The 13,900-nt window shown below is 44.1% G+C and overlaps 1 protein-coding gene across 3 annotated transcripts; it reads right to left on the bottom strand.

Moving 5' to 3' along the window:
- Positions 1-2,647: 2,647 nt before the first annotated feature.
- SPTSSB (serine palmitoyltransferase small subunit B) lies at positions 2,648-13,255 on the bottom strand. 3 transcript variants are annotated; one of them, XM_054206093.1, is made up of 2 exons: positions 13,235-13,255; positions 2,648-4,048 (listed from the first exon to the last, which is right to left on the bottom strand). In XM_054206093.1, exon 2 carries the CDS (start codon positions 4,015-4,017, stop codon positions 3,775-3,777), a length of 243 nt encoding a protein of 80 aa, XP_054062068.1. In that variant the 5' UTR covers positions 4,018-4,048; positions 13,235-13,255; the 3' UTR covers positions 2,648-3,774. The 3 variants fall into 3 exon arrangements, with proteins under 3 accessions (XP_054062068.1, XP_054062066.1, XP_054062069.1); XM_054206091.1 differs by lacking the exon at positions 13,235-13,255 and adding an exon at positions 12,842-12,960; XM_054206094.1 differs by lacking the exon at positions 13,235-13,255 and adding an exon at positions 8,166-8,210.
- Positions 13,256-13,900: the final 645 nt, after the last annotated feature.

Raw genomic sequence — 13,900 nt, 5'->3', positions numbered from 1 at the left:
ACAGAATTTGCATGCAAAGCAAGAATCTTAAATTATGGCCAAATAACAGCAATAATAAAACTTCAGAAAAAAATTTATACTTGAACATCCTTCAGATTTCAAAAATTCATAAACATGGGGTCTCAGCTTTCAGGGAATTCCATGTAGATGAAGTCGGGCACTCAGATGATGACCCGTCTCTACAAGTGACTGGTGTGAACCCATGTGCCCTAAAGATGTGTAGGATAGGCAATGTCAGCGCTTCCCCACCAACCACCTTGGACTGTTTTGCTGGTCTTTTCTGGAAAGATCAAAAGAAGTGATGGAAATAGAGGTTTCTCTTTCTTCTATTGAGTAAGCAGTCAGGCAGGAGCCACTGTAAGACTGTGGGGATATGAAAAAGACTGGGAATATCACACTTCAAATAAATTACCGCTACGTTTAGTCACTGCTCGTGTGAGTTTAGCTGGCAGCCGATCATCAGAGACGTCTGTATCCCACTGATGGCCCTCCGAGCCATAAACTGCTGCTCCCCTATTTCAAGCTCTGCATTTTAATTCATGTGATAAAAGGAGTGCACCAAAATAACTTAGAAATAAGACTGCTAGTTGGGCAGAATCACTGGTCGCGATGCTGATCCCTGTGTTCCCTGTGCAAGACCACCACTAAGGAGAAGGTCCCTGAAAAGCTTTTTTTAATAGTCTTGGGTGAAGGCTGCCTGGAGGGGCTTCAGGAAGAAGCTTCTGGGGGTTCATGGTCTGGACATGTGCATGTGTAGTCGCCCTTGGTAATGGATTTGGGAGGTGATCCATGAAATTGGCCAGGAAATCTTTACAGCAGGATAAATGCTAGCTTTGATTAAATGAAATTAAGAAAATGAATTTTAAACAAGGGAAGTATGGTGCTGGCCAGCTGCGTCCAAACATTTTTCAGCGCTTAATTTAATGATGTATTTGAACTTTCAGGGTGAACGCAACTGGAACTGGTTCATCTCCTTTTCTGCTTTTGTTTCATTTATCACTGTTGCATTATTGGTTCTGTTTACTCTTAACATAGTCCTTTCATTTGATTTTTTTGGTGTAAAACCTTCCAGCTGCTGTGCTCAGCCTGAACTACAATTAGTGTAGGGTAATAATGGAGCAATTAACTACAATTAACATGGAGTAATAATGAAGCAGGAGGAATGAGTGCCCTGCCAAGGTGTTTTATAAAGAGCCCAACACTATACTCTTCACAACGGAGTTGTTGCCCATATGCTGTACGTACCGAGCCGTATGCTGGTGTTACTGGCAGCTCTCTGAAATGCGACCCTCCTCCTGTGGCTTGTAGCTGTTGCAGCAAATGGTGCTTCCATGTTAATATGCAGATGTAATCCAATTAAAACCTCTTTCCATTGTGTACGAATGGCTTCATCTACAGGCAAAAGGATTTCAAAACTGGAGCGGAGTTTCCTGAGCTGTGTGGTATGGTCTCAAGCTGTGGAAAGTGGTGTCCCACCTCTTTTTTCTTTCAGCTGGGGAAAAAAAATTCTGTTCACTGCTATGTGCCAAAAATGCTTTGAAATCTCCTGCTGGAACCCACTAATTTTGAATATTAAGTAGCTAGAGTTATTTCAGCTTTTCTAGTAGAAAGGAGAAGTGAAAAGGATTGGAAAAATCTCAAAAGTGGTTTTAGCACAGAGAGGTTACTTTCAGCTGCCTCCTTTCTGGTGAATACCTCTTGCTCAAAAACTTTAAATTTATTAACGAAGCTGAAGAACACACACAAAAAAAGTGTTTTCACTTAAGTGAGGCTGCAGGGACCCTCCCAAAGAGAAACTGCTGTTTTCCTCCATCTTCTGAGCACCTCCCGCAGAGCTAAACAAAGATAACAGGAATAATAAGGAAGAGAAATGCTTTACAAGAATCCCACCATGAGAAGTCAGTGGAAATTCCCTCTTCCTGAACAAAGCTGTTTGCTTGTTCTGTTTGCTTTAAGTTAAATGTTTAAATAGCAACATTACATCTGGGTGTGTGTTCCTTGAGATACGAGACCCAGCCTTTGCATACCTACAAGAGTGTCTTTCCTCGTACTCCTAGAAGCAAGTCATTTGTGTGTGATGCCATTGGGAATGAATAACCTTTCTGAGAAATTAAAAAATAAGATGTTATTGGAAACAGCATTGATGAGGAGATGCCACGGCATTTACATCATCACACTATCAGTTAAAAAGTAGAATCTTTTGAGTATAGGATATTGGGAAGTATTTTTGGTTCAAGCACCAACTTGCTAGGCAGAGCAGGATCTTCAATGAAGTTTCCGGGTTTTTTTCTTCCCTTTTTTTTTTTTTTTTTTCCCCTCCCCTGTAACCAGAGAGAGGAGGGATTTTGGGCCGGGGCACTAATGATGATGGACATGGCAGTCCGCACATAGATCCATCTACATGGCTCTGAAACCTTGCCCCAAAACTTTCGCAACAAAATAGTCTGTCTGACATGGTGTCAGCCTGGCCCACACACATCCAGGATATTTACAAACAAATAGAAAACACCTGAAGAGCCGAGTCATGCACTGAAATGTTGATTATGAAGAATAAAATTTTATTTTTTTCTGAAAAAAACTACATACACATGTTCAGATCTGTTCAACCTTCAAAACATGTCTTAGTTTCCAAACAAACAGTGTTCTTTTAAGCATGCAGGACCCCACTGCAGCTTGATAAAGAAGAGAGAGTTTTAATCCTATAACTGTGCAAACATCATTTGAAAGCTATTTACATTTTGCATCTCTCACTTCTAATAACAGTAGCATCAGCTCTTAGATACATGCACTGTATAGCTATAACTTACGGTTTGGCATTAACATTTGATTTAGGTATAGACTGAAAACCAAACAAACCTTCCATTGTTCAAGAAACTCCTCACAGGCAATTACAATACATCTCATTTATTCATTATAAAGGAGATCTCTTTAAGCACTCAGACTTCCCTGCAGTTATTAAAATATTACTTCCACTCTATTTTCTGGATCATCTTCCTCTGGTGCAGACGTGCACTTTCCTTGCTTTGGTGAATGGGAGCAGAAAGAAACGATGTCTCAGTTTTTATCAAAGGTGGCAGGAAACAGCACTGAAACAGAGCTAGTTCTCTCTCTTTCTGTCATTTTCAGTAAACTACAAGATTACCCATAGTATTTTTTTTTTACTATCTTAGACCATCTAAACTCAGAGGCAGCAACTTAGATGCAAAAGGCTGGATTCAAGTTCATACTCCTGCTACTTTCTCTGGTAATTTACTTTTCTGGCCATTAAAAAGTCAGTAACCAGATGGATACTAGTCAGTACTCAAATCACGCTGTGTTACACTCATCTCCGGATATTCTCTAACCTGGCTCAAAGCAGGCATGGTATGTTTTGCCACTGCACGCTGTTGGCAGACCTTCTTTGTGTATAATGAGCATAGTACCCCTCTTCACAGCCATCATAAACAGTCCTTGCTGTTTCATACATGCCCGTGTGATGAAATTAAGGTGCTGAAAAGTGGGAGCCTGTTGAATATTAGAGAAACGTGGCATTCCAGGTGATGTGTTTCATTATCACACAGCAAAAGCTGGCCTGTGTTTTATATAATGGGGACTGTGCAGCCAGGAGTCAGTGCATTATTCTGGTTTTCAGCTATGGTAATCGAGCAAGCCGTGTTTTGTAAGAGAAAATGGTATTTTCATAACCGCAAAACTACTTCAGAATAAATACACAAAATTGAAGAAGACATTGCATGTCATGAGTTGCAAGAGCTTCTAATCACTACCCGGGCAAGTTCAGTTCACAATGGAAACTGTGCTTTCAGGGTGGCCTCCGAACATCTGGGAGAAAAACTCAAAAGCCAGGCGGACATGGATGGGGACGAAGACGTAAGCCGTGTATACTACCATAGCGAAAACAGTCACAGTGATGGTGTGGAACATGGACTGCTCCCAGGGCTCCAGCACATAGCTGCAAGTGATCAGTAGGTACTGGTAGTACAGCCAATAGATATAGTCCTTCACGCGCTTAATATCCATCTTCAGCTTTCAGTGATTTCGAGAAGATGACCTGTAATGATAGAGAAGCCTGGATTACAGCTGCAGTGGAAAGAAAGACCTGGAACTAAAACATGATGCGGTGGCCATCATTTCAAGTTTGATACCACATATAATTGTATTTTATAAAATAAAGTTCAATCAGAAATTAAAGCGCCAGTGCCATCACCAGCCTCTGCTGCCCTGGAGCAGCGGAAAACAATCTTTAGCTCTATCAACTGCTGCTTGCAATTATTGAGGCTGTATCGGTTGGGCACTCTCAATTCCTACGTTCCGATTGTGAATCTGTTTTGCTGTTCATTCTGCATTAGGAATTAAAACCACATTAGCTTACAAAGGCACAGGGTTCACGTGGAAGTCAGGGAGATATGCATTTAAAAGGGAAGGCTTTGGGCCAGCTTCCATGAATGTGGATGGCAGACTCGTATGCTCTGGAATAAAGATGAGATTAAAAGAACTGCTCTGTACAAACTCCTCTGCTTACTTCTGATAATAATTTTTATTAGCCTGCAATTGTTGGGAATAAAGAAAAGACAAGCTATGAAAGGGAGGGAAAAAAGTAATCTCAAATAGCATAAGAAGTTTTTTCAGCTCGTTCCAAAGAAATAAGATACATTACAGATTAAAAGGATATTTAATAGAAGTTACAAGTCTGGGAAAGATTTTCCTCGCAGGTAATACCTTTATGCATTCATTGTTCCCGTCTCCACACAGAAAGGAGAATGGCTGAGCAAGTATTGACTAAGAAATGGGTTTTGCCTTCCCCTGTTTTTTGTTAAAATTGCTTTTCAGTATTTTAAATAATCTTTAAATTCAGGCTAAAAACATCTACTTAGAGAAAACACAGAGACAGAATGATAAGCAACTGTACGAGGCTTCACGGAGGGACTCCTTTGTTTTGGGTGTTGAGTTTAAGGACCAGCTCAGCTCACAGTAAAAGGGAATATAGCAGATTTTAGTCCTGCAGGAAAACCTTCCAATGTATCATTTTATTCTATACTGCTGTCGCCTAAAATGCCTGGAATGGAGATGCTTGGACATGTCACATCCCTCCAGTGTTGTGTTTGGGGCAACAGAAATTTTCTGTCCCTCAAGGCAACAAATACTAAGGTAGGACTGGAAAATTTATAGCCTGTGATTAAAATAATGATGGGCCACTGGTATAGGCCAAATATATTACAATATTCAGTGGTTTACTGCCTCTGGAGGCTGTACAGTAAATTCTGGTGGTATGTGGGTATTTACTGAAGGGAAGACAAATTACCAAGGAAAAGGATTCCTGGTTTGTTTTGTAACAGCTTTACTTTGGTTACTGATGTGTAAAATTTTTGTCCGGTGGGTGCACTGTTAAAATGCACACACCTTGACGGATCGTATTTCTCCATCTTTCTTCCCTGAGGTCACCGGTACTGCCTGTTGTTAAGGTTCAACATTCCTGTATTAAGTTGAAAATGGAGCATCCTGCCAGACCAGCTTACACCTTGCCATCTGGAGATGCTCTAAGGTAGATTTTTATCCCTTCTTCTTTGGGAAGGCAACAACTGTAGGCTTACCTCAAGCATGACAGACTGTTTGGCTGAACTGGCACTCCAGATGCCTGTCCAATGCTGTTGATAAGGAACCTGACTGTCTTTGCTCCCCCTCCTTCATCCATGTGCTGGTTTCTCTCCTGGTGTTTCTCCTCCCATCCCTCAGCTTCCTGTCCAGACCTCCTTGCATCTGTTCCCCAGTTGCCCCTCAACTCACAACACCCCCATGAATGCAACCTCTTTGGTGGCAACAAGTGCAGTGAAACTGTAGACACTGTACATTAAAAAAGGGAGGGAGGCTTCTTTGTGTTAACAGATTTTTATGCAGAAAAATTTCTGTACTTTACCCATCACCCACCCAGCCTTTACTTTCCACCAGCCCCTCTTCTTCTGCATCCTCCAACCATCAGTACTTTCCACAACATATTTTTCCCTCCTCCTCCCAAAGCAGTCTTTTTCCTTCAGTTCCATCTTCCCTGTATCGCCTAGACCACATTTCCTAGACTGAGGCCGCCTACGATGCTTTGGGGGGGCAGATCACTTCCATTTTAAGTCTAGCAGTGATTGTCTTTGCTGTTAACAGCTTTACTTGCATGGGTGCAGGCTGGAGAGAAAGGCCACCCCTGGTTTCTGTCCTGGTATGAATGGAAGATGATTCCTTTCAGATAAATTATTTTAAGGCAGAACTCAAGAGAGGCCTTAAAGCCTTGTAAATATTGCAAAGCCTGTCATAAAAATGGCACAGCTGGCAAACTGTGACTCAGTGGGAGCCAAAAGTGTCTCTATTTATACCTTCTGCAAGAAGGGCAGCATTTTTGAATGAAGAGGTTAAGCCCTTTCCTATACATTTGAAAAGAAAATGATAAGGGCCCTCTCATAGTATCTAGGATTATGGTATTTACACTGGGGTTATGCCCGTGCTAGTTAAACTCATACCTTTCTTGGGTAAATATCTGTTAAGCCTGACTGCTGCACGGAGAAACTGCGAGGCTGGAGTGCTTGCTGTGGGTGTTCATGAGGTTATGAGAGTGGTGCTGCAGTGGTTTTGAGGGGAGAAATCCCAGGCTACTGGAGCTTTCTGCCCACAGCGGCACATACACTCGCATATCTCAATACAGAGCTGCTATAAGGAAAAGCCAGAAACAGGGAAAAAAAATCCCCAGGCTGATTTTAGTGATATTAGACCAGTCTACCAGGCTGCAGACTCACCACTGTCACTTACTAGACATTGCTGTCTTGGAGGGATACATAAATAAAGTATGAAGTAATTAAAATAAGGAGCAGACCTGTGATTTATACCAAAGACCCTGTTGCACTTTCTCCAGCCTGGGGACTGTGTTTTCATTCAGCTTGGTCACCAAGTCCTAGCAGCCAGCCTGTGCTTCTTCAGGTCTTCCAGTTCACAGCAGAGGGGAATAACCCCATCCCCAGGCACTGAGACACACCTGCAGTGGGACTCCCTGGGCTACCAGCAAGAACGCAAGCTATCTTAATGCAGAAGCTGCGCGGTCTCCAAATGAATGATAGAGGTTGAGATAAGTAAAAGACAAACAGTCAAATTACAGTCTCTGTCCTCACCGCTAACACACTTCCACTGCATTTAATCTACCCAGAGACTTTCTCCGCTAGCAGGACTGTCTTGGAAATGCAGCCAACATGAAGGGCATCTTGGGATAATGCAATTCTAGATGCATAATTTATAAAAGGAAAACATAGGCGGGAAGGAAAAAAAAGCCATCTTAAACCATCTGCTCAGTCAATGAGATACAAGAATCCACTGTGTTACTGTGACATGGATACCTTTTCTGAATGTACCCCATTTACATTAATTCAGGGCTAGTTTTAAGCATTAGAAATTGCCCAAAGTTCCACACCTCTGGAGGTCTCAGGCGGCCTCCTTACCACCAGGCCAATTACCTTGTAGCAATAATCAAAGGGAACAGCTGATCACTAAACAAACAGGAACTCTTGAGGCTAAAAATTCTGTATTTTAGACAGGACTTGTCCTAGAGAGGCTTCCACTTATATTTTTAAGCATTACTGTGGCATTAATGTAATAAAAACCAATCAGCTGGCACTCTGAGTTGACAGGGCCCCACATTATTAGCTCATCAGTTCCCAATATTATAGTAGGACATAATTTGCTATTACACAATTTTAACTTGGAGCTCATTTATCTACAAATTTCAATTTAAGTATTTGATTGTGTTGTGGAAATGCCTTCCTGTTTGGAGGCCATAAGACTGTTACAACCAGCTATGAATAAAATGAATAGAATTCAGTTTCTAAAGCCATTAAGAAATATTCAAATTATTTTCAGCAATTTCACCTCCAAGCAAAAATAGCAAGAAGAGAAACCTGTAAAGCAGCTTTTATTGTTTTAAGTGGCAACCTGATTTTCTTGCTTGTTAACAGATGTCTCTGATTAGGGCAGCTGAAAAGATAAATCATCATCAAATAAAAAATAATCCCAGGTTTCATTTAAGAGCATGCCTAATATAAAAAAAAAAACCCAAACCCCAACACAAACCCAAACAACTTAGTTCCCAGTGTCAGAGCTAGCGTTTGGAGTTGTAATCTGAAGATGTGAGTGTTACATACATTACTATATAGTTTCTGCTTTGAGCAACAGGGTGGCTGGACAGCACCTGGCAAAATGCACCTGCTGCGAAATTCCTGTGGAAAGAAACAAACATTCTTGTAGGGGAACTCGGATAGACTGGTTTCCAAAGAATGCTTGAACACCTTACACCCTCAGCAGGAGAGTTTGGCTGAGTTACACATACAGAGAAAAAGGGTTTCCACCATAAATTTATCTAGAGTGGGGAAAAACAAACCCTGGCTGTAGATAGCCCCATAGTCATTGAACAGGTGGTCTCTCAGGCTTTGGATGTAAAGTAGGGCCATGCGTTACAAACAAGGTAGGGAGGAAAAGCAAGCAAGCAATCAAACCATCCCCAAAATGCAAATATTTAATTGGCTAAAAATTGGCCATTTGCTAAATAATGGCTGTGATAGCACAGAAGCAAGAGTGAGTTGGTTTTGCAGAATCCTAAGGGATTGCAGTCATGCTGAAGCTTAAGTAAAATCCTGCCGCGGGCCCCTGACCCCTATTTGGTCTCACATGCAGGACACTTACAACACGTAGGCTCCAAATGGCAGGTGTCACAAGGCAAAGTGCAATAATTATTTTAAAGTTGTCTGATATGCAAATAATTTTAGCTATTAGAAGAGGAATGGGTAGTCATTCCCCTTGGGTATTGCAATAGAAGTCCTTTCCACAGGTTACTTATCTGTAATTGTTCTTACTTATTTGTAGTTTTACTGTGTTAGATGGGTTTGTTCTGCTGTTACTCAGAATATCCTGACTTATCCAAGGCACCAGTCTTGTCCCTGTTAATGTAACATAACTCTGGGATGAACCCACTGATTTTATGTAGACTGACATTTCTGAAAATGCAAACTAGAACAAAGGGAGTCACGTTCCCAGTCCATCATGCGTTTGCTTTAATATGTTTTATTCAGTGAGCACCAAGCACAGTGTATAAGGTATGAGATACAGGTCCAGTGGACCAGTAGTTAGGAAGAAATCAGGAAGAAATTTAGATGACGCAGCAGTTAAAATTGTGCAGGGAATCTGAATGCCAGCATTTCCCGGGGACACCATCTCAGTCTGTTCCTCTATTGCATTTGTTCTGCTCAGTTCCCCATACGCAGCGTGACCCGTGGTGATATAGCATCAGCTCAGCCTAGAAAGCTGCCCATTACCTACCGACAAGCAGAACCCTCAGGTTACTGTAGTACTTACACATGGATGTTTAAACGTACCCTAAAGCTTGTTTTCACAGGGAGATAATGCCAGACAAAGAACGTGAATGAGTACAGCAGCAATAATCCCAGCATAGCTCCCACTACGGACAATTATGCACTATTAAAAATGTCTTTACATATAGATTTCAATCAAGAACCCCCCTCCTCTAATTCTGGAGTAAAAATGCACAGCAGCAGTGAGGCCATCTCTGTTTTCTCTTCCTCAGCATTCGTCTTCCTGAATCAGCATCTCATCGCATGCTTGGCCATACATTACTGCCAGCTACTGTGCTACAGGAATTGTAAACTCTTCTTATATACATGTTCCTGCCAACATCCATGCAACACCAGAACGAAATTCAGAGATGGTAAAGTTTTATTGCTGTAAATGACTCAGATGTTTTGCATGCAGGTGAAGATGCTTCCACTGCACCTATAGGTTTGTTTGGAAAAAAACTAAATCTTCCAGGAGTGGAAAAATACTTCAGGCGTGGGAACAGTAAGGCAGAAAAGGCAATGGCATTTTCAGCCAGGTTTATGCTTTACCATGCTCAGAAGAAGGAATTCCAGCATCTTCTAAATCTGTCCACACTAACCCTCCTTTCCTGCCAACCTTAGTGGTAGCACATAGACGCTGTTTTCTTTCTTTTAAATGGAAAAAGTTCCATAATGCATACGAGACCTAGGAATCTAACAAACACCTTTCACAGTTGACAAAAAGACTTACTTCTACCTACAGTAGATTCAAAGGCGACAGCAAAATGCTCACTGAGTGGCAGTGCCACGGCTACATGAAATCCAACCCAGACTTCCTCATCTCTAGCTCTGAATACAAACCTAGTCCTCATGTACTCCTTCACCAGCTCTTCAATAATACCTTGCTCCCAAGCATTGGTTTGGTGCTACAGTTTAGCTGCATGGACACATCTGTAACTGGAGCAAATGGATTCTTGTCAGACTATCTTTCCACCTGGACTGCAGTATACCCAGATGATTTCTGAAATACTATTTGCTCCTTCAGTCAAGTTCAGTACACAGATGGAGTGCATCATGGCCTACAACACTGCGGGAAGTAATTTTAAATGCGATATATAAGCTGCTGACCCTCAAGAGAGGAGAGGATGATCTGCAGATCCCATAGGGATCTCATTTGGAGAGAGGGTCCCAACCATTCAAGTGACAGTGCAGCAGTTAATGTTTGGACTGATTTCATGCCTTAACTACTCCCTGAAAACTATAGGCTGCTCCTAGCAAAACACACTTAAAAATAAATCAGCTCCTCCTGGCTTTGAAGCCTGGCTGATTTATTGGCACACTCTCCTTTCTCTGCACTCAAGCACAGAGGAAGAAGATGATGCAGCTTCCCTATAACAAAAACATTCTTAGAGCAGCTCTGTCCCATTTTCTTCCAAGGCCAAATTAATTTTTCAAAGAATTTTCTGTTCTTCCCTCCTCTGAAGTTTCCTCAGTAGTGTTCTTATATAACTAGATTCTTCTTATAGTTTATGTACAAACCCCTTCCTTTCCAGCTTTCTCTGGGCTGAGCATGTTCTGAGCTCTAAGTTCTGCCCCTGTGATGGGACTTGCACATTGGAGCAGAACTGGCCTTTGGTGATAAGCTCTGCCAGAGAAGACTGGTAAATTGGCAAGTTGAAATCTCAGGGCAAGCTTTCCCTGTATTTTCAGTGTAAGTATAGTTTATGCACGTGGTTTTGAACAGAGCTGATTCCCAAGCAAGACATCAAACCCATCACTAGAGACCAGCAGCAGGTTTATATTGCAAGTACTTAAAAATTGAGAGGTCTTGAACTGTTCCAGGAGGTATCTTCGAGGGGTTTTGTCTTTGCTCTTGGTGACAAGCCTTAGTTCTCTAAAACTTTTCAGATTTGGGACATCAGCTAGGTCCTTCAAGGGGACTTTAAAGTTCAGAAGGTTGTGTAAACACATCATTCTATAAACAAAATAGCTAAGATGTTTGGGCTCTACGAAAAGATTTACTTTCAAATGTAGTTGTTATTTTATTCAGACTTCTTTGTTTTGCTCTGAGTCATTTCTGAAGCAGCTGGAAATAATAGCTAGTCTTGGATTATATGTAATATGAGAAGGTGAATACTGTCATAGTCATGACAGGTATTAGTGGAAAACAGGTACCAAACTCTTGTGCAAGTGCATCTCCTTTGAGATCTAATGAAAGGAAGCAGTGTTGCACCATGACGGGTTATCGGTCTAAAAGGGGAAAAGAAAAATTAAGTGAGACATTTGCAACAGATAAGAAGTAGAAAGGGAAATTCACATTTTTCACAGAAACAGATTTAACCCCACAGATGCAGTAAGGAACAACTTCCTTCGCAGACCACTTCATCCCCATGATCAGTTTTGAACACAGAAAACTACTGATATAGCAGAATATCCCTCAAATGTGGGGAGAGCAAAGCCACACTCGATTTTTGGTGGGGAGAACACAAGAAATACTCCTGTTCAGCTGGGCAAGACAAGGCTCTTCAAAGTTGCAACAAGCCACTGTGCCAGTTTCCCCTGAAAAGTGGTAGGGGCTGGGTTATGTTGTGTTGGCTTCTTCCCCCCCCCATCAGCCAGGTGGAACACCTGTCTTGGTGCCATTCACTACATCACATGTCCTGGACACTTTTTGGGCACAGGGGTGATGGAGTAAGTATTCCCACAGCCCTGAGCTGCTCTCCAGGCATCCTTTCACCATATCTCCCATTGCTCCTGGATGAACAACGTACACACTCTGTGCAGAGCTTCCCGACATTTCTCTGTCAAAACCATACCACCTAGAAGTCACTCCAAGGACATGCAGAATCATGCTCAAGACATAGTTATTTTTGCCATACGCACGATGTTCATAAGCAAAAGATAAACAAGGACCCCAAATCCTACAGCATTTTAAAATACACAGTCCAAGTACCACCACGTGTGCTGATAAAGTGGGGTAGTAGCATTTGTTACAGGGATTCTCCTGTACACTATCCCATCTCCACTTATACAGCAGGGAGGTACTCCATGCTGAAGGACTACTGGAAGCAACCAGCAACTCTAAGAAAGCCAAAGAGCCAAAACCTGCAAACAATGAACATTGCCACCACAATGGTATGAGTAGCACCTTCACCTTCTCTCCTCCACCCCTACCCATCTACTTCAACTTTTTTACTTATGGAATCATAGAATGGTTTGGGTTGGAAAAGGCCTTAAAGACCATCTAGTTCCAAGCCCCTGCCCTGGGCAGGGACACCTCCCACCAGACCAGGTTGCTCCAAGCTCCATCCAGCCTGGCCTTGAACACCTCCAGGGATGGGTCAGCCACAGCTTCTCTGGGCAACATGGACCAGGGGCTCACCACCCTCACAGTCAAGAATTTCTTCATGATATCTAATCTAGGTCTCCCCTCTTCCAGTCTGAAGCCCTTAGGCAGGCTATCTTCCCAACAGCTGCACCAGCAACACCACCTGGAAATCCCTGACTGCGGGTCTACAGCAGCAACAAGTCCAGAGAGACCTTGCTGAAGGCTGTAGGTCCTTCTGCAACACCACCAGCCACCCTGAGGAAGACACGCAGAGCAAATCCTGGAGGCTTTACCGCTGCCGTCCCTGCTCCAAGGCCTTCGCTCCGCGGCTCCTTCCCGACCCGCCGATGGCAGCGCAGAGTACGCGGCTCCGCTCGGCCAAGGTCACCGGTCCGTTGGTTCGGGGGAGCCGCGGGACGGCGCTTCCGCCGCGATGCCCTTGGCCGAGCGGAGCAGGGGCTGACCCCCGGTACCGGGCCGTGCAGGGGGTGTGGGGGTGGCCCCGCCGCCACGGCAAAACCGGACCCCGCGCTCCCCGGCACGGCGCCTCCCTCACCTCCGCTCCGCGGGATGCCGCGCACCGCACCGCGCCGCGCACCGCCGTTCTCCCAGCCCGCCGCCGCCGAGCTTAAATACCTACCCGCCCTGCTCCGCGCCCCACCGGCCGCGGCCGCGCCGGGGACCGGTCCGCGCCGCTCCGCGCCCCTCCGCGCCGTCCCGCCCCGCCCCGCCCCGTTGCCGCAGCCACTGCGCGCCTCCGGCTGCTCTGCTCGGGTTTGCAGCGCGGTCCCGCGGCGGGGAGCTGGCGGGGGGAGGAAGGGGAGAGCGGCGCCAGGCTCGGGGAAACCCGTGGGATTTAGCGGGGTGTCACCGCCGGGACGGTGACATCCCGCTAAACATCACCGCGACGTTTAAGGTTTCCCTGCGATCCTGCGTCTATAGGCGGCATCGGTTTAATGCACTTGCGTAATGCACTTCGTCTCCTCTCTGCAGGGAGCAGCGGCGCTCCGGTGAACCTCTGCCAACCCTCCCCTGGACATCTGGCACCGAACCGGCTTTTACTTAGTTAATGCTTTGTGTTCTACCCATACTTTGTAATATATAAGCTTGTAATAGAGTTTATAACGTAGCTGGGGGAGGCTGGGTGCACGAAGGGGTGCCCGGGGGCGCTGGCAGGTGCCTGGGAGCTCCCCAGGTCGAAGGGGCTGAGTGGGAAAGACCT

Source organism: Rissa tridactyla, chromosome 6 (genome assembly GCF_028500815.1).
Source record: "Rissa tridactyla isolate bRisTri1 chromosome 6, bRisTri1.patW.cur.20221130, whole genome shotgun sequence".
Lineage (NCBI taxonomy): Eukaryota > Metazoa > Chordata > Aves > Charadriiformes > Laridae > Rissa > Rissa tridactyla.
The sequence above is the reverse complement of the archived record's forward strand: the minus strand, read 5'-3'. Positions and strand labels throughout refer to the sequence as shown.

Bases quoted from the DNA above. Each gene is read 5' to 3' on its own strand.
- SPTSSB (XM_054206093.1), bottom strand. From the start codon at position 4,017: ATGGATATTAAGCGCGTGAAGGACTATATCTATTGGCTGTACTACCAG.